Source organism: Neovison vison, chromosome 5 (genome assembly GCF_020171115.1).
Source record: "Neovison vison isolate M4711 chromosome 5, ASM_NN_V1, whole genome shotgun sequence".
Lineage (NCBI taxonomy): Eukaryota > Metazoa > Chordata > Mammalia > Carnivora > Mustelidae > Neogale > Neogale vison.
The window spans coordinates 13325301-13351073 of NC_058095.1; the positions used below are offsets into that span (position 1 = coordinate 13325301).

Sequence of the window (25773 nt, forward strand, 5' to 3'; positions counted from 1 at the left end):
ATTCTTCAATGGTAAATTCCTAAATGTTCATATTAAAGGACAGAGTTAATGGTTTCTCGGTGTTTATGACTCAGAATATTCAACTGAAAATTCAGTGGTCAAAACAGATAAAAATGCAAAACTTTGTTCATTTTTTAAAGTTTCAAATGTCCTACAAAATTATGAGTTTAGCCAGTTTTTAAACAACTGAAACATCAAAAAATTAAAGATCTTCTGAACAAAAAAATGAAAATTAAACTATAAGTAGCAAAATAGAGATGAGAAGTATAATATTTTATGTATCTTTTTCAACTGAAAAAATATGGACAGTAAGAAATATAAAACGAACCACAGCACAATGTAAATTATCAAATGGTTCATCCTATTTGAAAAAATGACTGTATTTAAAGCTTTTCTTAGTGATACAAAGTACTGGAACTTATATTATACTACTTATTAAGTTCTCTTATGCTTTCTAAGACACATTCAAAAAATCACATATTTGTTTCTCTTAAGTACGTCTTAATGAGCCAAATATTTCTTTGTTTTTCTATTGCTTTGTTTTAAGATATTTCTTTAAATACTAAAGGTCTGATATTCTATAAATGTTCTCACATTTCCTCTGCATAGGACTCCGTTCTACTTCTACTACAACATGATGCCACCAGGATTTTTGAAATTTACTACTTAGTTTCTTTATTTCTACTATAAAATCATATCTGACCTTGACTATTCAATTACCAAAACTATATATGCAATTTCCTTCATTATCAAAAACAACCTATAGTAATGAGAATTTTACATCTAAAATCCCTACTACTACTTATAGAAAGAACTGGAGTGTACCTTTCAGAATGTGACTTTAATAATTCTTTCCAGCTTAACAACGATTGACTTTTGAAAGGTTAGCCCTTCAAATAGAAATTACTCATAAATTATATATAAGGACAACATGAAGATAATAGATTTTTTTAGGAAAGTTATTAAAATAATTTAACATTTCTTCATCTAGTTTATGCTCTACTTCAAGTTATATAATTTCAATTCAATCACTGTAAGTTAGAGGTATATTTCACATAAATAAGAGACCAGAACTAAATTCAGTCATAATAATTCAACTGGTTTTATAAAAGACTTCTACACAAAGTCTTAACAATCCCAATTTAGATCACTGTTGTTTGTAATTAAAAGAAGGCTCACTGATATGGCCTTGACTTTTATTTAATGATAATAACCATTAATTATGGCTTCTGTTTCAAGTTGAAAGTAAACCATTTTGCTCAATCATTATACTTCTTCCTTCACAGATTATCTTCTTTAACTTGGAATTACTACTCTTCAGAAAGTGAAGGAAAATTATCTATCCTTTGAATAAAGACATGTCATTGGTTTAAAAAAAAAAATCACGTTACCTTTTACACAAAGTATATTCCTCGCTGCTTGTGATTCCCCTAGGTGGTGGGCGGAAATGCCAACCATTACAAGATCCTAGAGAGTAATCAGGATATAGTCTTATCATTTGAGGCTTGCTAATAATTCTGATATTTTAATGTGTAAGAAATACTATAAACCCTCCACACACATCATCCTAGATGATGTAAAAAGGACATGACATACTTGCCTCTATCAAAAAAGTAATCTACCAATCAAATGAGTTAAATTCAATTAACCACAGGAAACTCAGACATCACTGAAGTAGTTACCCAGCAACTAAATCGGGTCGATGACCCTGCCTCTATCCTAGCCACTGGTGGATATATTTCCAATGCAGTCTCTTCCCTAACAACTAAAGGGGGAAATGCTGGCATGCTTGCCATTTCTTAAGTATAAAATGTGTCTCTATCAGAATTATTTCAGGAATGAGGAAATTTTCATAACCTGGAAGGAAATTATGTAGAACAAATTCAATACTGCATATTAAGTGAAAAGTTCCACATTATTACCCATGTTCCTTAGGATTTGTCTGGCACATGTCATTGTATCAAGTAATCAAGTCTTTTTTACAACTGACATAAAGTTCAAAACATTGAATTCTGACATAAGAGCTAAAAAAAAAAATAACATTTGTTTACTTCTGAATACAATGAGCTTTGATTCGTTTAGGTAAAAGTTCCAAATAAACCAAAAGAAATAAGGCTTAAGAAAGAAAAGCCTAGAGCCACAAAGGTTGAGCAGCACCAAGTTTTCAAGGACCTCACAGCCATTCTCTATTTCCTCACAAATCATGTGCTAACACCCCAAGCTCCACCCCAAAAAAGATATTCAGCCAGGATGAGTTTAAAGCCATGTCTCATCCCTTTCCAGCTGTGTGACTGGAAAAACTACTGAACCTTAATAAACATCAGTTTCAGCACTTATCAGAAAGATGGAGAAGCCAACACATGTTTTTGTGAAAGCTGCTACCACGGTACATAGTATCCAACAAGCACTCAATGAATGTTGGTCCCTCTTTCCTTTCCTCTGGCAAGAGAAGAGGAGGTTGTGGATTTTAACTGTGGCAGGAACAACTTAGCTTACAGATCAGGACATCCAAAAAGTAGGAATCTGACTAGCCTGGGACAGAACAAGATAAAGACTCCCCACTACATGGAGAATGTAGCAACTTGATATTGCTAACAATGAGGTTTACTTACACTGAGCTACATGGAGGCAAGAAAAGGATACTTCCTACCTCCCTGACTCCATTATGCTATGAGAAGGGGCCAGTGGAAAAAAATGTTTTCATCTACACCTACTTCTTGAAATTAAATTTGTACGTTCTCTCCAAACCTCCACTTTATATGTACTGTAACTCAGCAAATGTCCTCCCAATAACCAATAACAAAGCGACGCCAGCAATTACAGCTAGCAGAAGAAACACAGAGTGTGGTACTTACCCCCTTCCAAGTCTTCCACGTGATATCCAGACAGGACGTTACTAGTGGCTGTCTGAAATTTTCCAAATGAAAATGTTTTTATAATAAGAAATAACCAGTTGATGTTGAATTAAACTTGGATGTTTTCAACATTTTTTTTAAGGCTGAGCTTGAATACTTAGAAATTTTAATACACATTAATATTTTTTTATTAAATATTTTTATTTATTTATTTGACAGAGAGAGAGATCACAAGCAGGCAGAGAGGCAGGCAGAGAGAGAGAGGGGGAAGCAGGCTCCCTGCTTAGCAGAGAGCCCGATGCGGAACTCGATCCCAGGACCCTGGGATCATGACCTGAGCCGAAGGCAGCGGCTTAACCCACTGAGCAACCCAGGCGCCACCACATTAATATTTTAAACAGTATTTTTTGCATCCATCTCTGCTCTATGTTAAAGTACGTTTAAATACAGAAAACAGGTACTTATGTGGCCTTCATTAAGGAAACAGATAGAGATTCCCTATATAAAAATTACCTGGTAGTAAACGATAAAGTCCACGGAGTAGCGCCTCCATTCATTTATTCATTTCACTCTCCTCTTCCTAACATCTAGAGAATGACCAGCTAGAGAGGTGCCTTCTCCTGCACTGAGTGCAACGCCACCACTGTGGGGCCTGGAGCACATCCTGCCGGTCCCCCTCGCTCTAGGATAAGCCCCTATCCCATGATGGAGCTGAGGACTCACTCCCTCTCCCTGGTTTTCTTGACTCAAGTCCCCTTGGTGCACATAAATCCCCAATCTACTCCTTTGGCTCTAATTTTACTCTAAACTCTACACCTCCTATTTCAACTGAGTGCCAGCCACAGCACTTTCTCTTACTTTCTTAACACCCGACACCGTTTTATACGCGGGATCACTGTCAGCCATGCACAGATCCCCTGCCAACAGCCTGACTCCCCTTCTACATTCCCATGGCTCACAGAGGACCAGGCACATAATGGGTGCCCAGTAAATGCATCCAGGATGGGATGGTGGATGGACAGATGATCATCCATGCACTTCAAACAAGTATGCCCAAAATTAAATTCATCATCTTTATCCCAAATCTCATCATACTTCTCATGCGCCTTATCTCGTGTTAATGCTCCCAAAGAGAGCAAGACTAAAATTCTTGAACTCTCCCTCTTCTGTCTGACTCCTGAGTATTCTCTAAATCTTGCCCAACGAGGTCTAGAATGTCCCTCATAATCTGTCTCATACTCTTTACTCCCACTGCCACTATCCTGGCCAAGGCTCTCCATCTGTCCCTAAACCAAATGACTACCATGCTAACCTGTACCAAGTCACCGCTAGGTCTTTACCTAGCACCCGCATTCTTTAATCTCCTGCCTTCCTGGTCTCCCCACAGACTATTAATCTCTCTTCTCCCTGCTTATACTTCCATTGCCACACTTACTAGCCACAGGCAGCCTGCCCCATGGGTACAGGAGCTATGTGCATCTCCAACTGGCCCACCAGGTTGTTTTTGACAGATATCTCAGCTTCCCAAAACCCAGAGATCCTTGAACAGCACAGGAGCTCAGTAAACGTGGAACTGAATCAGAGAATACAGCATCCCAACATGAAATTTGGAATGTCTGTACTGTAGAGATGATGTCTAAATGCTAACTGGGTATAACTGAAACAATAATATCACTATAATTCATATGTCATTAATTAAACTGGACTTTTCAGGTTGAGCTGGAACTAAATCACCATTAATGCTGTTTCTATAGAAAGATGCCTCCTGATTCTCCAACTACTTACTAAAAATGTTTAAAGACAACCCATTCTTTCTGGAAAATGAGGACTGACTATAAGAATACATAAGCTAGGGGCTCCTGGGTGGCTCAGTGGGTTAAAGCCTCTGCCTTCGGCTCAGGTCATGATCTCAGGGTCCTCGGATCAAGCCCCGCATCGAGCTCTCTGCTTGGCGGGGAGCCTGCTTCCCTTCCTCTCTCTCTGCCTGCCTCTCTGCCTGCTTGTGATCTCTGTCTGTCAAATAAATAAATAAAAATCTTAAAATATATACATATATGTATATATATATATACACATAAGCTAAATCAAGAGTAATTGTTTACATTACCAGGGTGCTATGCTCACAAAAAAGGTACATTTTTAAAAATCTCTTTAAATTCTATAAGCAAGGTGTAAGTGTCATAGGTCCCACACCAGCTTTTAAAATATGATCTCAGGGGCGCCTGGGTGGCAGTCAGTTAAGCGCTCAACTCTTATACTCAGCTCAGGTCATGATCTCAGGATTGTGAGACTGAGCTCCACATCAAGCTCCCTGCTCAGCATGGAGTCTCCTTCTTAAGTTTTTCTCTCCCTCTCCCTCTACCCCTCTCCTTGCTCTCTCTAATAAATAAATCTTTAAAAAAATTACATTTCATCTTCACCAAATTTATAAATATAAAAGCTAAAAGCTCACTTCATGTGTGAATTTAAAGTACCTCCTCTAAAAAATTTATCAAAATAGGGGCATCTGGCTGGCTCAGTCGATGGGAGTATGCAGCTCTCAATCTTGGGGTTGTGAGTTTGAGCCCCACGTTAGGGGCAGAGATTACATAAATAAATAAACTTTTAAAAAAAAGTTTTAAAATTTTATGAAAATAAATTTACCCAATATGCAAGAAAAAAATAGGAATAAAATATTTCAGTCCTAGGACAAAGCTGAAAGCATTGAGAACAGGTAGAAGGAAGACGCCATGGCATGCTTCCCGGGTCAGCATCTGCAATGATGTACAAGCGAGCAGGCGCGCCTGCGCGGACACCGCAGCTCACCGGCTGGTGGGGTTTGGAGAACAGCCCATCTGCCCCACAAGGGCTCATAAGAATGAGAAGTTGGGCCCGGGCTTATCAGCTCGTGGCTTTTAGGTTCCAAAGTACTGTGTTTGGGGTTTTTTTTTAAACACCTTTTTATATGTTCAGACCCCAAGACAGAAAGGCAATATCAATTAGTTTATGATAGATCTTTAGTTTGTACTGACACCTTCAAGAAATTTCATATTGCTAGAATGTCTACAAATTTACCATCAGATCTATTAATTTGATTAATTTTAAATCTTTATATTCAGGTTTTGTTTCCATTAGTTAGCCTTGAGTTCATGTCTTTATCCTTATCCCCTAGCACTTAAACGCCAACTCAGTTCAATCTTTAAAACAAATTGTTTCTAAATTTTTTAATACGTCATGTGCAATAATAAGGGTTTCATTGTTTGTTAGCTTTTTCTAGATGGATTTTTTTAGTAATATGAGTTCACTAGCCAAAAAAATACTACATTGGTTACAGAGAAAAGTTAACTATAAACAAAACTTAAGTCACTTCTCCCCAAAAGTACAGTTATAAAATAGGAGTCAAGTGATACTTGAGGCCTTACATGTGAGAGCATTATAAATATTAAAAATTAAAATTTGTATATAAATACGTAATATATATCTCTGTGTGTGATTATCAGATGTAAAGCTGGTAATTCAATAAAGGCAATAAAAAAGAAGCCAGCCAAAAATTTTAATAAAATGAAAAGTCATCTTATTTTACATTCCATGTTGAAAATCTAAATTTATCAGTCCTCCTCTAAGCCTTAGAAATTAAAAAGACTGCATATATACAAGAAAGGAAATGGCTCTGAAGTTAATTAGAGCTTACTGATAATCAATTTATAGTAAGACAAAGAAAATAACATTTGTTTAAAGCCTCTATAATTGCAGCAAAACAAACAGTATCTTCATCCAGCTCGTGCAATTTATGATGACTGTCTTTGCTTAATGTTTGTCAGTATGTGACACATATTATCAGAGTTAGAACAGGAAAGCAAGCCACAGGAGGTCACAGTCTACGCCTGGGCCTCTGTTCTTTCTCTGCACCACGTGCAGTGCCCTCCCTCTCACTCACTATGGGACTGGCACCTTCTTACCCCTCAGTTCTTTGCTTAGCTAGCTCAGCCTCTGACCACCCAATCCAGGTATAGTTTCCATCACAGAAAGCTTATTTTTGTCCCCTCATACCAACTTTACTCAATGTGAATTATACCTATAGCTGTCCAATTTATTTGTTATCTCTCTCTTCCCCAAGACTCTGACCTCCCAAACTATGGGTGTCTTGGTCAGTGCTGCATTCCCAGCACCGCACATAGGACCTAACACATAGTAGGTGCCAGTTTCCTTAATAAGAAAGCCAATCAGAGGCACCTGGCATCTGGCTCTTGGGTTTTGGCTCAGGTCATGATCTCAGGGCTGTAAGATCAAGCCCCGAGTCCAGCTCTACACTCAGCAGGGAGGCTACTTGAAGATTCTCTCCCTCTGCCCTTCCCCGCATACTCATGCATGTACCAACTCCCTCAGACAAATAAATAAATAAATCTTTAAAAGAAAAAGATTCTCGGGGCGCCTGGATGGCTCAATGGATTAAAGCCTCTGCCTTCGGCTCAGGTCATGATCTTGGGGTCCTGGGATCGAGCCCCAAATCGGGCTCTCTACTCGGCGGGGAGCCTGCTTCCCCTGCCCCCCCCCTGCATCTCTGCCTACTTGTGATCTCTGTCTGTCTTATAAATAAACAAAATCTTTAACAAAAAAAAAGACTCTCTCTCACCCCCCCTCTCTGCCCTTCCTCCCACCGCCTCCTGCATTCTCTCAAAAAAAAAAAAAAAGAAAAAGAAAAAGAAAAAAATAAATAAATAAACCAATCACTTTACATGGCTTCCATTTATAATAAAAGCTGACAAAAATGGCTATTTTTAAAAAGTGACATCTAGGGGCACCTAGGGGGCTCTATCATTAAGCTTCTGCCTTTGGCTCAGGTCATGATCCCAGGGTTCTTGGGATCAAGCCCTGTGTCGGGCTCCCTGCTCAGGAGGAAGCCTGCTTCTCCCTCTCTCACTCACCATGCCGGTGTTCCCTCTCTTGCTATGTCTCTCTGTGTCAAATAAATTAATAAAATCTTTTTATAAATAAATAAATGAAACAAAAAGCGATATCTAAATAAAAATACTTTAAATGCCTCTATGAGAAATAGAAATTTGAAACTGACAAAGCTTTGGGCCTGTTCCATGCCACTGCTGTCCCCTGGCCTTCTATGTGCCCTTCAAATGCTTCACCAGAGCACGTTTCTGTTCACCAGTTACCCTGATACACATTATTTCCATCTCCTAAACTCCATTCCCTAAAAATGGTCCTTCGATCACAGACCTCTTTAGTTGCTTTAAAAAGAAGGCTTGAGGGTTATCTCATTTTTAATGACAGTATTTTCTAACAGGCAGATGTAGTTAAGCACTAAAATTTCCCTATCATCTTTCCACTTGTTGGCCAGAGACCACCAAAAAGAATTAGGAACAGAAGATCTGGAGTGCAGAGGATACATGAGAAGAAGCAAAGTTCCTGGGATGGGACCACGATGGAAAAGAAGGCCAGGAAATTCCACTACCCCACCGTAACAGCCTGCTTTCTTGGCTGATGCCGAAAGATTTTCCAGTTTTAATATAGAACACTTACTATAACCAGACTGAGTTAAAACTCTTTCCAAAGAGATCCACTGAAATAGTCTTACCTCTGTTTCTGTGAGAAGTGTTTTTAGTCTTGTCAAATCTTTTGTTACCATCCCATTCTGAAAAAGGTGGATGAAAAACGAAAAACCCAGTTAGTGTATTAGTTCTAAGGGGCATAACTCAACTCCTCCACTGTTCCTAAGGTTTATCTGTAAAAAGACAATGCTGTCCTCATCTCCCATCCCACTATCATTAATGGGGATAATAAAGCTAATCTATCTGTAAGAAAAGTTGAAAAAGCTAACAGGACAAAATATATAGTGTGGCCTAAAACACTTTATTCACCTTGTATAAGAGTTTAAAATCAATTCAACAAAATATTCACAAAAGGTGTCACTGAAAAGCAAGATCGGATATGCAAAGTGAAAAATAAATTTTAAGAAATTTTAAGAACACTATACAATCTGTTGATTGTATAGTGTAAGAACTATAGGAAACCCTTACAATTGTAAAAACCCTATACAATCATATTGTATGATTAAAATGCTCACTCCACAGGAGCATTTTAAAACCCAAAACTAGGGGCACGAGGGTGGCTCAGTAGGTTAAGCCATTGCCTTCAGCTCAGGTCACGATCTGAGTCCTGGGATCAAGCCCCGAATCGGGCTCTTTGCTCAGTAAGGAGCCCGCTTCCCCCTCTCTTTCTCTGTCTGCCTCTCCGTCTACTTGTGATTTCTCTCTCTGTCAAATAAAAAATTAAAATCTTTAAAAATTTAAAAAAAAAAAAAAAACTAACTAAATAAATAAAACCCAAAACTATAGGTGCGCCTGGGTGGTGCAGTCAGTTAAGTGTCTGCCTTCGGCTCAGGTCACGATCCCAGGGTCCTGAGATCGAGCCCCATGTTAGGATCCCTGCTCAGCGTGGAGTCTGCTTCTCTGCTCCTCCCCACTCCCCTCACCCCATTCTCTCCCTCTCTCTCTTTCTCAAATAAATAATAATAAATAAATAAATAAGTAAAGCCCAAAATAAGGACTGCACCTGGCTGGCTCACACAACTCTTGATCTCAGGATTGTTGAGTTCAAGTGCCACACTGGGTCTAGAGCTTGCTTATAAAATCAATTAAATAGAGCAATCAGAGACACCTGGGTGGCTCAGTCCATTAAGCGGCTACCTTCAGCTCAGATCGTTACCCTAGGGTCCTGGGATCAAGCCCTGCACTGGACTCCCTGCTCATCGAAGAGCCTGCTCTCCCTCATCCGCTACCTGCCTCTCTGCCTATCTCTCTGTCAAATAAATAAATAAAATCTTTTTTAAATAAATAAACAGGGCGGCCATCCTAGGACTCCTCTCACTCTTGACAGCTTTTTCTGTATCTTCACTTAATAAACTTCTATTGCTTTACTCACCAAAAAAAAAATCATTAATTAATTAAAACCCCAAAATATTCCCAGCTTCTAATAAAATGACATCTTTAAAGAAAATCATTTAGTTATCCTATACTTTCAAAGCTTTAAAAAGTACATGTTATTCTTATATATATATTATCACACACCATAAGAACCCAATGATTCAACATCAGTTTGTTGACGAGAAATGAGTATCAAAGATTTCTAATAGTAAGAGGCAAGAGAAAAAATGCAAACTTAATTACTTCTCCCCCACAATATGCTTAAGGAGTCACATGAATGAATCCATTTTCACACATTCAGAATTAGAGCTCGTCAACATACCAGGGACTCTCCTGTCAGTGACTTGGCAAGAATGCTGGATACCAGTTGAAGCTTTCCTTTCAGCTGCATACAGCAGAGCACTGCCTGAAAGGCCCCATCTCCCTTGGCCAGGCCTTCTCCCAGCACTGTTAGGAAAGAATAGCCAGCATCAACCATGTAACGTTCAATGCACATTTTTGTCTTGATTATAACATTAGCACACTATCACAAAGATGATTTCTTATGCGTTAAAAGAATGAACTTCAAGTACTGGTAGAAAGCTATGACGGTTCAGTTCTCAGTTCCCAAGATATGCGCGAAGACAAGAAGAAACATGGGTCAATCCACATATCTAACCCACCATGGCCTATAGCCAGGTAGGATCACATCAAAGTCACAGGAACAAGAGTTCATCTTAAACCTCTCTCTCTATGGGGCGCCTGGGTGGCTCAGTGGGCTAAGCCTCTGCCTGCGGCTTGGGTCATAATCCCAGAGTCCTGGGACCGAGCCTGCATCAGGGTCTCTGCTCAGCAGGGACCCTGCTTCCCCCACCCCATCTCTGCCTGCCTCTCTGCCTACTTATGATCTCTGTATGTCAAATAAATAAATAAAATCTTTTTTTTTTACCACCCCCCCACTGCACCCCCCAAAATAAAATCTTTTAAAAAAACCTCTCTCTCCAGTGAAAAATACCATTCAGCCTGTAATTCCTGGGTAAGTGAGGGCTGTGAAAACGCCGATATTTTCTGAATAAAGTTTCCACATTTTTAACAGTGACACAAGAGATACAGTGCCATTAAAATGCGTAAGAATAGAAACTGCAAATCTCCACATGTGGTATTCCTAAGCAGCTAAGAATTAGCTTTTATCAAAACCAGCAAGATTAACTAAGAACCTAATTGTCACATGGCCACAGAAAATGCTGACCTAATTGTCTACGTGTGTTTGCAGATTTAATACAATCACAGGAGCACACATTTCTAACAATACAGAATATGCTCATTTTTATGCCATGTTATTTGAGATGATTTCTCACAGCAACTGCTAATGGCTCAACTAGTAAAACAATCTGTATCTTCCTCTTCACTGCTAAGTCCAAGATTCTATTTTTAGTTTGAACACACTTGAGCTTCCTTTGCACGAAAGTAACTTGCTAAAAGAAAATATTTTGGAAATTCCATTTTTTTTTTAAGATTTTATTTATTTATTTGACAGACAGTGATCACAAGTAGGCAGAGAGGCAGGCAGGGAGACAGAGGAGGAAGCAAGCTCCCCACCGAGCAGAGATCCAGGATGCTGAGATCATGACCTGAGCCAAAGGCAGAGGCTTTAACCCACTGAGCCACCCAAGGACCCCCCATTTTTTTCTAATTATTTCCAAGGAAATGTTTAAATATCAGTATAATATACTGCATATTTAAAGTCCACTGGGTCTGTTCATAATGTATTTATTTTGGTTGTACTGAACACATCCTTTCGTTATGTTGTTCAATTTTTCCATTACACAAATAACATTACAAGAACACTAATAAAATTCTACCTAAAAATTCCCTATAAGTTCATCACTCAACTAAACAGACTGTCTTCACTTATTCATTTTCATTTCCAATTTTCATCAATATTTGTGTAATTTTTACATGATTGTAACTGATATAAATGTAACAGTTTGTATTCTGCTTTATTTTCCCTCAGCACATTCAGTATCTTCCATGGTTCTCAGAGTGTTTACGTTTCTCATCTTATTGCCCATATGGTTTTCCATCAAGTATGTATACATCAATTTACTTAACTACTCCCTGGCTCCAGAACGATCCCAATTTTTAACTATCGAAACTAACAATGCAATAAACATCTTTATGTATATATCCCCTATTGAAGCAGATTACTGAATTGAAAGTTGCAGTCTTTCTGTATTTAAGACAGTTTTATTCAATTACTTTTAGTTTGGGCCAACCTGTTGTCTCACTCCATCCACATAATGGGTCTACTCAATGTCCCCAGATATTTCCAGTATGTGATGAACTCCAGCACAGTATCATTAAGAATGTCTTGAACATCTTATAAAATTCCCTGGTAAGCCCACATCTCCCTCGGCTCTTACTATTCCTAAAACTATTCAAATACAACCTTTGGCAAATTACTTTATCTCTCTGGCCCTCAGTGCGGTCATCTATAAAACAGAAACACACATAAATATGTTGCAAGGATCGAATAATAAAATGCTTTGAAGAAGAAACAATAGTCCTACTAAGGGCAGGACTACTTACTTCGGCTAAAACTGCTTCCTCCCCTATAAAATGGAAGGGACAGAAGCTACCTAGGAAGGTTGTGGTAAAGATTAATTGTGTTAATTACATATGTAAGTATCTAGCACAGTCTCGTCACAGAAGTTCCCTGCTTAACTTCCCCTTCTAAAAATCATTCAGCAGTATTGAGAACTGCCAAGGAAATACTCTAATTCCTTTTCAGTAATTGCACTATTAAGAAACCAGCTGTCAAGCATTAAAGAATGTTTCACAGAAAAAAAAAAAAACTAAGAATATTTCAAAATCGGGAAATTGTGTCATATTTAAAGAGTATTAAATCACACCATAGTTACAAACACCTTTCGCAGATCTTTGGTTTTGTACAAGGTATTTGCCAAATTTCATTCTGCAAAAGTTCCTGCATTATACTGATGTCTGAAGGCCTCAATATTTGTCAAAATTATATTTCTACTTTTTCTCTCTTTCCCTTTTTTAGACAAAAATCAGTACTGACTTACTTTTTGCCAACTGTTGCCCTAAAATGCAATTCCGTTTGTCTTACAGGATCCCACATGAAGAATTATCACCAAAATATAGTCAACAATTATAGATAAAAAGCTCTCCTGCTACTGCATCATGTAACAAAATTAAACTGTGATATTGCCAATCTAGTTGGTCATTATCTGTAATATCTTGAAAAAACTTGAAAGAAAATAAAGGATAGTCTTGTGTATTATTAAACTTGCCTTAGCTCAAATAATGAACTTGCCGAAAGAGAGGACACTAAAAATATAATCTAATCATGAGCACTGTAAATATGTTACAATGCCTTGCATTGTAAAATTCTCTTCCCACCAACTCTGCGAGATTTTACTGTGAGCACACAAGTATTCCCAAACTGAACAGCTCCTTCCTGCCTACTGGGAGTTACTAAGGAGGAGACCGAACACCTCACCTCTGTTATTACAGTCAGGTCTCCATCCCTTCTCATTCTTCAGTTTTTGTATATGTCTTACTTGAAATGTGTAATATTCAAGGAATATTCATTCAACTATTTCAACAAAATAGCCTCTCTTAGGGTCCAATAGCCTCTGGCTATCAAAAGGAGACAATCGAAAATTAAAATGTAATTCCTTTTACTTGTAAAGAATTACATGCAATGAGAAAGGTGATTTAAAATAAGGCTTAAATACAATAAATGTTGAGTCTAACTGTATCTTTTCAGTCACATCACTAGAGTAGATGATTTCTTTCAACAAGTCCTTAGTTATCTCTAAAATCTTTCACTGAAAAGCTAAGCAGGGGCGACTTGATGGCTCAGTCAGTTGGGTGTACAACTCCGGGTTTCAGCTCAGGTCATGATCTCAGGGTCCTGGGACTGAATCCTGAGTCAGGCTCTGTGCTCGGCGAGGAGTTTAATCGAGGATTCTCTCCCTCTGCCCCTACTTCCCCGCGCTCTCTCTCTATATATATATAATAAATAAATAAATCTTAAAAAAAGAAAGAAAAGCTAAGCCAGCCTAATCAAGTATTTTCCCAAAACTTTCAATCTACAACAAAGGAGGCAAGAATATACAATGGGGAAAACATGGTCTCTTCAATAAATGGTGTTGGGAAAACTGGACAGCTACATGCACAAGAACGAAACTGGACCACTTTCTTGCACCAGACACAAAAAGAAACTCAAAATGGATTAAGTACCTAAATGCAAGAATTGAAACCACAAAACTTTTGGAAGAAAACACAGGCAGTAATCTCTTTGACACTGGCCTTAGCAACATTTTTCCAGATATGCCTCAGTAAAAATAAACTACTGGGACTACACCGAGATAAAAAGCTTTTGCAGCAAGGGAAACCATCAACAAAACAAAAAGGCAAACTACAATGGGAAAAGATATTTGCAAATAATATGCCCAAAAAGGGGTTGATACCCAAAATATAAGAAGAACTTATATAACTCAACACCAAGAAAATAAACAATTTGATTAAAATACAGGCAGAGGGGACGCCTGGGTGGCTCAGTCAGTTAAGCATCCGCCTTTAGCTCAGGTCACGATCCAAGGGTCCTGGGATCGAGTCCTGCATCAGGCTCCTTGCTCAGTGGGGAGCCTGCTTCTCCCTCTGGTTGTGTACTCTCTCTCTCTTTCTCTGACAAAAAAATAAATAAAATCTTTAAAAATAAAATAAAAAATGGGCAGAGGACCTGAATAGACATTTTTCCAAAGAAGACATAAAGATGGGCAACAGACACATGAAAAGATGTTCGATATCACTAATCATCACGGAAATGCAAATCAAAACTGCAGTGAAATACCACCTCATACCTATGAGAATGGCTACAATCAAAAAGACAAAAAATAGTAAATGTTGATGAGGATGTGGAGAAAAAGGAAACCTTGTGCACTGTTGGTACAAATGGAGATCAGTGCAGCCACTGTAGGAAAACAGTGTGGACGTTTCTCAAAAAATGAAGAAACAGGGACGCCGGGGTGGCTCTGTGGGTTAAGCCACTGCCTTCAGCTCAGGTCATGATCCTGGGTCCTGGGATCGGGTCCCGCACTGGGCTCCCTGCTTGGTGCGAAGCCCGCTTCTCCTTCTACGTGCCGCTCCCTCTGCCTGTGCACACATGCACACATACTCTGACAAATTAGTAAGATCATTTTTTAAAAAATTAAGAAATACCGAACAATCCAGTAATTCCACTACTGACTATTTACCCAAAGAAAACAAAAACACTAATTTGAAAAAATATATGTCCTCCTATGTTTACTGCAGCATTCTTTACAATAGCCAAGATAAGGAAGCAACCGAAGTGTCCACTGATGGAACAATAGATTAAGTTGATGCAGGGGCACCTGAGTGGCTCGGTGGGTTAAGCAACTGCCTTCACCTCCGGTGATGATCTCAGGGTCCTAAGATTGAGCCCCGCACTGGGATCCCTGATCATCAGGGAGCCTGCTTCTCCCTCTCCCCCTGCCTGCCGTTCCCCCTGCTTGTGCTTTTTCTATCAAATACATAAAATCTTTAAAAAAAAAAAAAAAAAAGATTAAGATGATGCAGTACAGAGATGCCTGGGTGGCTCAGCTGGTTGGGCATCTGGCTTTGGCTCAAGTCATGATCTCCGGATCCTTGGGTCAGGCCCCATGCTGGACTCCGTGCTCAGTGGGGAGCCTGTTTCTCCCTCTCCCTCTGTCTCTGCCTTTCTCCCCTCCACTTGTTCTCTCTCTCTCTCAAATAAATAAGATCTTTAAAAAAAAGATGATGATGATGACAATGGTGATGATGATGATGTAGTACAAGGACACGTAGGCGGCTCAGTCCATTAAGTGTCTGCCTCTTGATTTCAGCTCAGGTCCTGATTTGAGGGTCATGAGATTGAGCCCCGCATCAAGATTCTTTCCCTCTTTCTCTCCTTCTGCCCCTCTCTCCTCTCTCATTCGCATGTGCTCTCTCATTCTAAAATAAATAAAATGTTTAAAAAAAAAAAAAGATGCCATGTGCGCATGCATACAAACTCACACAAACACACACACACAATGGAATATTACTTGGCCATAAGAAAGAATGAGAGCTTGCCATTCGCGCCAACCTGGATGGACCCAGACGGCATTATGCTAAGTGAAATGAATCATAGAAAGACAAACACCATATGATGTCACTTTTATGTGGAATCTAAAAAACAAAGCAAGGGACACCTGCGTGGCTCACGCATTAAGCAGCTACCTTCGGTTCAGGTCATGATCCCAGAGTCCTGGGATCCAGCCCCCCATCGGGCTCTCCACTTGGCGGGAAGTCTGTTTCTCCCTCTCCCACTCCCCCTGCTTGTGTTCCCTCTCTCCCCGTGTCTCTTTCTGTCAAATAAATAAATAAAATCTTTAAAAATAAATAAATAAATAAATAAATAAATAAAAACAAATATACAAAAGCAGAAACAGACCCATAAATACAGAGTACAAACTGATGGTTGCCAGAGGATTGGGGGGTGAGAGGCGATGGGCAAAACAGGTGAAGGGGTATGGGAGCGACACTACAGCTTTCCAGCTATGGAATGAATAAGTCATGGGGATAAAGGTACAGCACAGGGAATATTGCCAATGGAACTCTAATAGCGTTGTATGGTGACAGATGGGGGCTACACTTGTGGTCAGCACAGTACAGAACTGTGCTATATACACCTGAAACTGACATAATACTGTGCATCAACTCCACATCAATTAAAAAAAATTAATAACCAGGCACCTGGCTGGCTCAGTCAGTAGAGCAGGCAAATCTTGACTTGACAGTTGCCAGTTTGAGCCCCACACTGGATATAGAGAGTACTTAAAAAACAGTAATAACATTCTCAGCTAGGGTTTAAAAATCTGGCAGCCTTATGAAAAACATTCATTGATGTTTATGATGACAGAATTTGTAGCATAATTTTGGTCGATAATATTTTCTTTTGATTTCACTTTTGCCATTTATTTCATTCTATTTTGGTTCTTTTTTTAATTTTTTTTTAAGATTTTATTTATTTATTTGTCAGAGAGAGAGCACAAGCAGGCAGAGTGGCAGGCAGAGGTAGAGACAGAAGCAGGCTCCCTCCTGGACAAGGAGCCCAATGTGGGACTCGATCCCAGGACCCTGGGATCATGACCTGAGCCAAAGGCAGTGGCTTAACCAACTGAGCCACCCAGGCGTCCCTATTTTGGTTCTTTTTAAGTCTTAATTTTAATTCCAGTTAGTTAAAATACAGTATCATTCTATTTTGTTAATGTAAAAACTGTAAGTTTCCTATATAATCAATATTTCACAGGCATCCTGTTACACCAAACACAACTTATGTCCAGATAATGGAAACAGACTTGCCTACCTCATTTATCCAGTGCTCACAAGGGTGGCAACTGTCACTCTCTACAGCACAACACCAAACTCGGAACTAAGGTCCGTGAATTCAAAACCTACATAGTTAGTTTTTAAGATACCCTCATGTCCTTACTCAGAGTCTATTTACTCTTTTTGAAGTAAAAGTCCAACTTTATTATTTTATGATTCTAATTAATTTCTGGCTTGAAAAAAATCAGCCATAAAAAAACATTTCAGGGACAACCCAAGTAAATGTGATTATAGACTGGGCTTAAGGTAGTATTAGAGAATCACTGTCAATTTTATTTGGTTAATAATAAAATTGTGATTATACAATTATGGTCTTACTTTTGGAGATGATACTAACATATTTAGGGGTAAATATGATGTCTGTCATTATTTTCAAATATCTCAGAAAAAAATTAACATAGTAAAATCTTACAATTTAAGTTTTGAGAATATGAATGGGAAAATATTTTAATTTCTTCATAACAAAAAACTTTTAAGATTTTTAAACTCTGTAACAAATACTGGCTGGCTGATTTCCTAACCCTGCCTGAGAAAGTGAAATCAGAAAAGTCAAAGCAGCAAACAGAAATGAGGGAAAAGGTAGCTACAATGAGGCATGTTGAGAGCTGCAAGGAATGCAAACTGACAGCCTGACAGGAAGCGAACAGACATCAACACAAGACGGTAGAAAAGGGAAGCACAGAGTTGGGGCCAGTAGGACAGGAGCTAGTCCGGAGCTCTCCAGCATTACAAAGCCGTGTCATACCTAAAAGACTGAGATTCTTTTTCTTTTTTTTAAGATTTTATTTACTTATCTGAGAGAGAGAGAGAGAGAGAGCATGAGAGGGGTAAGGTTAGAGGGAGAAGCACACCCCCTGCCAAGCAGGGAATCCGATGTGGAACTTGATCCCGGGACTCTAGGATCATGACTGAGCTGAAGGCAGCCGCTCAACCAAATGAGCCACCCAGATGCCCCAGCCTGAGATTCTTGACTTGCTTTTTATTACTAACTCACTGCCTAACCATGGTATTTTCTCTTAAGTAAGATTACCAAAAGTTGAAAAGGAAAAAAAAAATTCATCTCTAATAGCAGAACTCTACAACTAGCAATACATATATATAAACTTGGCCAATATTCCCAAGTATCTGTTTCAAATAAACAACTTTATATACACTGCTTTTACATGAAAGTAAGCATTTTCCATGTTCTTCCATATCACCTAAATGGTAACAAGGAATGCACAGAATTTAATTAAAGATGTCCTCCCTTACTGGAAGCCAACTGATTTTTCACTTTCACACAGCACTGCAATGAACACCATTCCACACACAATTTCTTCCTTCTTTTGGATTATTTACTTGGGATAGCATCCCAGAAATGAAATTAGTGGGTCAAAGGTATAAACATATTACCAAGCTGCATTCTCCCTCACACTCCACAAATACAAGAGTATACTCATTTCATTACAACTTTATCCTAGACATTGGTTATACTTTTTTTCCCCCAACATTATAGAGGTATAATTGGTATACAAAACACTGCATATAACTGATGTATAAATTTGGCAACTGCACATATGTCTACACATGTTACTATCATCACAACATAGGTAATAAACATATCCATGTTTCCTGGCTAAACATTTATTTTAGGAATTCAGTAGTTGTAAAATAGTATCTAACTTCAAAATGCTAAATAAAACAACAGAAAAATTTCCCATATGCTCCTTCGCTAATAGCAATTACTCTTCTGTGATTTTTCAGAAGTCATTTAACCTTCTGGGACTTTGTATGCCTCCAAAATGAGAAGACTGTTCCAACCTCACTACTCAAGGGAGTGAAAATTAAAGAAAAGAGACTCTGTTTTTAACACATGAGACTAGCAGAATGTCAAGACTGATGGGTTCCAGTGTTACTGAGGTCATGGACGCAGGCATCCTCAGATACTGCTGCAGCGTGTATGCATCAGAAACAAATCTGACAATGTCTATTAAAACTCTTAGCATTTATTGGGACACCTGGGTGGCTCAGTGGGATAAGCGGCTGCCTTCCACTCAGGTCCCAGGGTCCTGGGATCGAGCCCTGTGTCAGGCTCCCTGCTCAGCATGGAGCCTGCTTCTGCTGCTCCCCTGCCTGTGCGTTCTCTCTCTCTCCTTTCTCCTCTCCTCTCTCTCTCTCTCTCTGTCGCTGTCAATTAAGTAAATAAAATCTTTAAAAAATTAAAAAAAAAACTTATAAGCACATAATTTTAACCCAGATATCCAACTTTTAAAACTCGTTCACCCAGAGGCGCCTGGGTGGTGAAGTCAGTTAAGTGCCCAACCCTTGATTTTGGCTCAGGTCACGATCTCAGGGCAGGCTCCATGCTCAACAGAAACTCTGCTTGAGACTCTCTGTCCCTCTCCCACTAACCCAGCCCCTACCCACCTCCCAAGCCCCCTCCCTCTAAAAATAAATGTATCTTTTTTTTTTTTTTAAGATTTATTTATTTATTTGACAGACAGAGATCACAAGTAAGCAGAGAGGCAAAGAGAGAGAGAGGAGGAAGCAGCCTCCCAGCTGAGCAGAGAGCCCGATGCGGGGCTCGATCCCAGGACCCCAGATCATGACCTGAGCCGAAGGCAGCGGCTTAACCCACTGAGCCACCCAGCCACCCCTGTATCTCTTTTTTTTTTTTTGAGGTTTGTTTTTTAATTTATTAAAAATTGTTTTTTAAATTATTTTTAATTTATTTAGTCTGAGAGAGGAGCACAAGCAGGGGGAGCAGTAGGCAGAGAGAGGGAAGCAGACTCACCACTGAGCAGGGAGCCCAATGCGGGGCTCGATCCCAGGACCCTGGGATCATGACCTGAGCCGAAGGCAGATGCTTAACCCACTGAGCCACCCAGGCACTCCTAAATTCATCTTTAAAAAAAAAAAAACAAACCTCCTCGCCCAGACATTCAACTTTTAAGACTGTCCTACAGAAACAAACAACAGTAAGAAAGAATATGTGTTCATTACAGGATGAATCACAATGAACAACCTAGAAAACTAGAACCAGCTGAATGCCCACCAATGGGAGAATTTCTGAGTAAATATGAAACATTTATCATATGGAATATTAAGCGGCAAGTGGAACTTAGAAAGATACCCATGATCTGTAGACATGTAGGAAATATGCTTTGTATTCATCACATATATCTTTTTTAATTTTTAAAGGAAACCCTGTATCTACATTATTTAAGTATTTACGCTTGTCACTATAGAGAAAAGTACTAAAGATAGAGCAAACTAGTAACAACGACCTCTTCAGACGGGGTAAAAAGGGGAGAGAGAGGGTTCCCTTCTTCATAGTCCTCTGTTATCATCTGACTTCTTATTATCTGGCTTGTTGGTAACTTTAAATGTCCACGGTAGTAAAGACTTTATTAAAGGAGGTTCACATTCTTAAATGAACGGTTAAATTATATCCAACATGCCAAAGGAGTAAGATAGTTCTTTAAAGTTTACAAAAAAAACAGTTAATACTTTTAAAAGTTCTGATACAAAAGCATAATAAAAAGCTTAACTTCCGTTTAACTCAGCACCCCTCCCCCAAATTCTGGATAACTGAAATATTACATTACTCAAATCACTGAGCTGTGCAAAAAATCCCACCAAGGATGTGTGAGCATGTACGCTCAACCCCTTCTCCCACTCACTCCTCGTGATTCACTCCAGTGAACTGGCAGCAATTACGAAGAAAAGGATTCCCATCCTATGAGTACCCAAAGAGTAAAAATCTTTTTAATTAATTTCTTGCCCAAAGAAAACAGGAAAAAAGCACAAGGAGCACCCTACTTAGTCTCTCCTCTCTAAGGGAAATTTTCTACTGAAGGGAAAAACACATTTTAGGAGGGACAGGCAAGTATTTCAATTTATCCAAGCTTGACATTTAATTGATGTGTGTTAACAGTTTTAAAATTTGGCTCTTATTGACTGAAAATACACAAACTTGAAAAGGACACTATCAATGTTCCCACTCATAACTAGGAACAATATTCGAGTGTATATCCATCAAGGCAAGGAAATTGTCATCCAGAATTAGTAGGCACCACAGTAAGGCGGAGTGTTTAAAATATTACAATCTCTCTTGAAATTAGCATATAAAAAATCAAATCTCAAACAATGCTCAATTTAAGTAACTCAAAATACTCAAAGTAGAAAACAGTCCCATTTTTAAACATACCATGCCTACAATCTTCATCAGCTTGCCCATAGTTTTTCTGCAAAATAAAAGATACAAGATAAAATTAAGTAGTTCAAGGGCTGCTTAACACAGGTTTTATCCAAAAAAAAGCTCAGCTTTGTTTCAAAGTTTAATTATTAATGTTTCAAATGTAACATTCACAGAGCAAAACCAAGTCATGTGCTCTCTGAGGTTTACATAGCACTCTACAAATAAACGTTGTAACGCACTTCCCCGTCCATTTACTCACTGCGACTTCTCACTTTCTCTAGCTCCACATCACCAGAACCTCCTCCTTCATGATCACCCTCAGCTCAAGTCTTCACTGAGAAAACCGAAGCCATGAGACGAGAACCTCCATGAACTGTCACACCAGGTCTTCCTGCTTCCCAGCACACTGCTTCCCTCTGTCACCAGACAAGCCATCCAGGTCTCCTTTCTCGAACCTATCATTCCACTTGCGCATACCTGCTCTATGGCCCACTCAAGGAACATCACTCTGGCAAGCTGTCTCTATTTCTCCTACATCACTGGCTTTTTTGCTTTCTATTGGTTCAGCCCTAGAAACAAACACAGTGCTATTTCAACCCATCTTTTAAAAAAAAAAATCCTTCTCCTGACTTCACTTCTCCCACCAGCTACCACTCCCACTTTTTGTGCCCCTTTGGGACAAAACTCAAGAACTGTCTTACTCATGTATTGCAAGTCCTTCCCCGTGACTCGGTCTTAAACTTTCTTTAGTCAGACGTTCCCCCACCATTCCATGGAAGCTGCTCTCATGGAGGTCTCCAGTGACCTGAACCGTATCCAGTTAGACACACACGACATTTCCATGTCCCCGGTCAGGTACACTGTCACATCCCAGCCAACTCTCAACTCTCACTACCCATCCACAGCGACCGACACTGCTCAACACTCCCTTACTTGGATCCACTTTCCTCACGTGGCTACCAGACACCATCCTCCCTTAGCTTCCCCTTCCACCAAGGGTTACCCTTCAGGCTGCTCTGCTGGTCCCTCCTCTTCTCCCCAACGTCCTAACACGCAGACCTAAGTCCTCAGTCCTCTCCTCTTCTCTGTGTACATGCGTTCCCTTGGTGATCTCACCCAGGCTCAAGACTTTACATACATATCACCCACTGGCCACCAACTCTGAAGTCAGTGTCTTTGACCCAGACCTCTCTGCCAAAATCCACACCTGCTATTTGACCACTTACTCAACATCTCCGGCTACATATCTAAATGACATCTCCGACTCAGTAGGTCCAACACTGAGCTCCCATTTTCGCCAGCAAAACTCCCCATCTTCAGCCTTGTCATCGCAATTGAAGAAAACCCACTTTCCAATTGCTCAGACAAAACAACACTGATGTAAGGAAACTGTGCTCCCTTTCTCTCACTCCCTCCATTCATGTATTAAGAAATCTTACTAGCTCTATCTTCATCTCAGAACCAGAACCAACGCACTTCTCAATCCACTGCCACCATTTTGTCTGAGTCACTATCATCTCTGGCCTGGATTATTCCAACAGCCTCTAAACTAGTCCCCCTGCCCTTACACTTACCCCTCTATAGCCTATTCTCAAAACAAAAGCCAAAGAATTCCTGCCAAATCAGATTATACCACTCCTCTAATCAAAATCCTCTAATCAAAACCACAAGAGAGATGTCTGGGTGGCTCAGTCACTTAAGCATCTGCTTTTGGCTCAGGTCACAATCCCAGGGCCCTGGAATAGAGTTCCACATCAGGCTCCTTGCTCAGTGAGGGGCCTGCTTCTCCTTTGGGCTGTCACTCCCCACGCTAGTGCTCATCCCTCTGACAAATAAATAAAATCTAAAAACAAACAAACAAACAAAAAAATAAAAAACCACAAGAGCTCCCTGTCTTAAGTAGGAGAAAAACAAGTCCTTATAGGGCCCCACAAGATCTAGCTCTGTTACCCTCTCCCCATTACATACTTTTCTCCAGCACACGGGCCTCCTAGCTATTTCTCAAACATGCCAGTCAGGCTTCTGCCTCAGGATCTTTGCATGAACTATTTCCTCTGCCTGTAATGCTCACTCCCCTACCTCCCCTACCTTTTACAAGGCTCACTCCCCTACCTCCTTCACATCATCTGATCAGTGAAACCAACCTTGACCACTCAATTTAAAACTGCAACCCGTCCCTAACTCTAGTATCCACAATCACCCTTGCCCTGTCCATCTTTTTTTTTCAAGCAGAGTGCTACCTTCTAATAATCTAACATGTCTACCTACGTATAATATCCTTGTTTTTTGTCTGTCCCCCAATACAAAAATTACCATGAAGATCTTTCTCTTTTTCATCAATGTATACTAAGTACCTAGACCAGTGTCCAGCACATAGTAAGTATACACTCAATAAATATTTGCTGAATGAGTGAATAATCCAAAATGTTACACAGTAGTACAATGTTAAAGGCTTAAAAACTGCTGTTGCAATTAAACAGCATTATTATTCAGCAGCCACTAGCCAGGTCACTCATCTCCTCAGCCCAGAATTAGGTGATTACGACCAACGCTTGTCCCCACTCTGTGAAAAAGTCCCTTTTACATGGTTCATAACTGGCTTATCAACAGTGTTTACTCACCAGTTGCAAAAATGAGGCAATTCTATAAAGAAGACTCTCAATTTTGATGCTTTCTATCTCCAGTGGACATGGCCCTGGGAAGTCGGCCATGGAGTACTGGCCAAGAGAAAGGAGGGCCTCTGTGCAGTGCTTGAGGGTCATTTCATAGTCCTGCCTCTTAAGTGATTCACACGCTTGTTCACATGACTTCTCAGCTCTTCTGTCTTCCATGACTCAGGGACAAAAATCCTACAGGAAGAAAGAACAAGTTGGAGAAGGTTTTAAAATCTTACTAAAAGGGGTGTCTGGGTGGCTCAGTCGGTTGGCCGTCTGCCTTTAGCTCGGGTCGTGGTCCCGGGATCGAGCCCTACGTTGGGCTCCCGGCTCGGCGGGGAGCCTGCTTCTCCCTCTTCCTCCTGTAGCTCCCCCTGCTTGTGTGCTCTCCCTCTCTGTCAAATAAATAAAAATCTTTTTAAAAAGTTTTTTATTTAAAAAAATAAAAATTAAAAAGAAATAAAATCTTACTAAATTATAACCTCATTCCTACCTCCGCTGGTTTAATTATCTAAGTAGTTACTCTGAATCCGCCTTCTGATCAAGCTGCAGCTGAGCAAGGTGACTGATGCCACAAAATCTGTACTTCTCTTTTATATTTTACGAAGTCTTTACCAAGATCCAAGCAAAATGTCAACCATAAGTCAGTATCATACAAACAATGCATCAAATGTATACATGAGGCAAATAGATAAATGACACATTGACTTTGAATATTGCAGAGTGCGACAATGAAGGCTTCTTTTTTTTTTTTTTAAAGATTTTATTTATTTATTTGAGAGAGAGACAGTGAGAGAGAGCATGAGCAAGGAGAAGGTCAGAGAAAGAAGCAGACTCTCCATGGAGCTGGGAGCCCGATGTGGGACTCGATCCCGGGACTCCGGGATCCTGACCTGAGCCGAAGGCAGTTGTCCAACCAACTGAGCCACCCAGGCGTCCCTTTTTTTTTTTTTAAACCAGAAGGTACAGAAATGTTTCAAATCAAAACCTCCCGATTTCAGTCTTGTAATTCTGTGACTGTGACTGCAGAGCATTGAAATCTCTACCATGCAGGATTTTCTCCAACAACATAAAAAAATGGCTCAAGTCCAAGTTTGAACTGCTGATTAATTTAATTCAACAAGGATTTCCTGAGGCCAAGCCCCGTGCTCAGAGCACTGAAGTCAAGGATGGGAGTCCAGCATCACCGCTTTCAAGAAACTGCGATTCTAGCAAGAGCAGCAAAGCACAAATGAACAATTACAAGAAAGACTTATTCCATCTGCCGAAAGGCATGAGCTGGCCTCAAAAGGTGAACAGAAGTTCACCACACAGAGATGATAGGAAAAGTATATGTGGGATCTTCAGAGAGAAGAGTTCGAGTGAAATGACTAGAGGAGAAACTATGTGACTTAAACTCCAGCTGCGTCAGGGAAAGAGGAGGAGGAGAGATGAATGACCTCACGTGCTGCAAGAAGTGAGAGCTTTATTCCACAGGCGATGGGGCATGACAGATTTTTAAATAAGGAAAGAATCTGGGGTGCCTGGGTGGCACAGTTAAGCGTCCAGCTCTTGGTTTCAACTCAGGTTGTAATTTCAGGGTCGTGAGATGAAGCCCCGTGTCAGGCTCTGCACTGAGTGCAGAGCCTGCTTAAGGCTCTCTCTCTCCCTCTCTCTGGCTACCCCCTCAACTAAATAAATCTTTAAAAATAAAAATAAAAATAATTAAGGCAGGAAGGACTCTCATATAGAAGTCGTGTGAAGAACTG

General features: G+C 39.8%; 1 protein-coding gene across 4 annotated transcripts in view; it reads right to left on the reverse strand.

Annotated features, from left to right (window-relative positions):
• HELZ (helicase with zinc finger) overlaps positions 1-25773 on the reverse strand; it is a 162834-nt gene that overhangs the window by 108363 nt on the left and 28698 nt on the right. For all 4 annotated transcript variants that reach the window (XM_044247592.1, XM_044247589.1, XM_044247591.1 and 1 more), the window contains 6 exons: positions 23993-24220; positions 21381-21417; positions 10092-10216; positions 8422-8478; positions 2856-2907; positions 1392-1467 (listed from right to left, as the gene is read on the reverse strand). In XM_044247592.1, the coding sequence (XP_044103527.1) occupies positions 1392-1467; positions 2856-2907; positions 8422-8478; positions 10092-10216; positions 21381-21417; positions 23993-24202 (557 nt within the window). In that variant the 5' untranslated portion in view covers positions 24203-24220. The remainder of the gene's footprint in view (positions 1-1391; positions 1468-2855; positions 2908-8421; positions 8479-10091; positions 10217-21380; positions 21418-23992; positions 24221-25773) is intronic.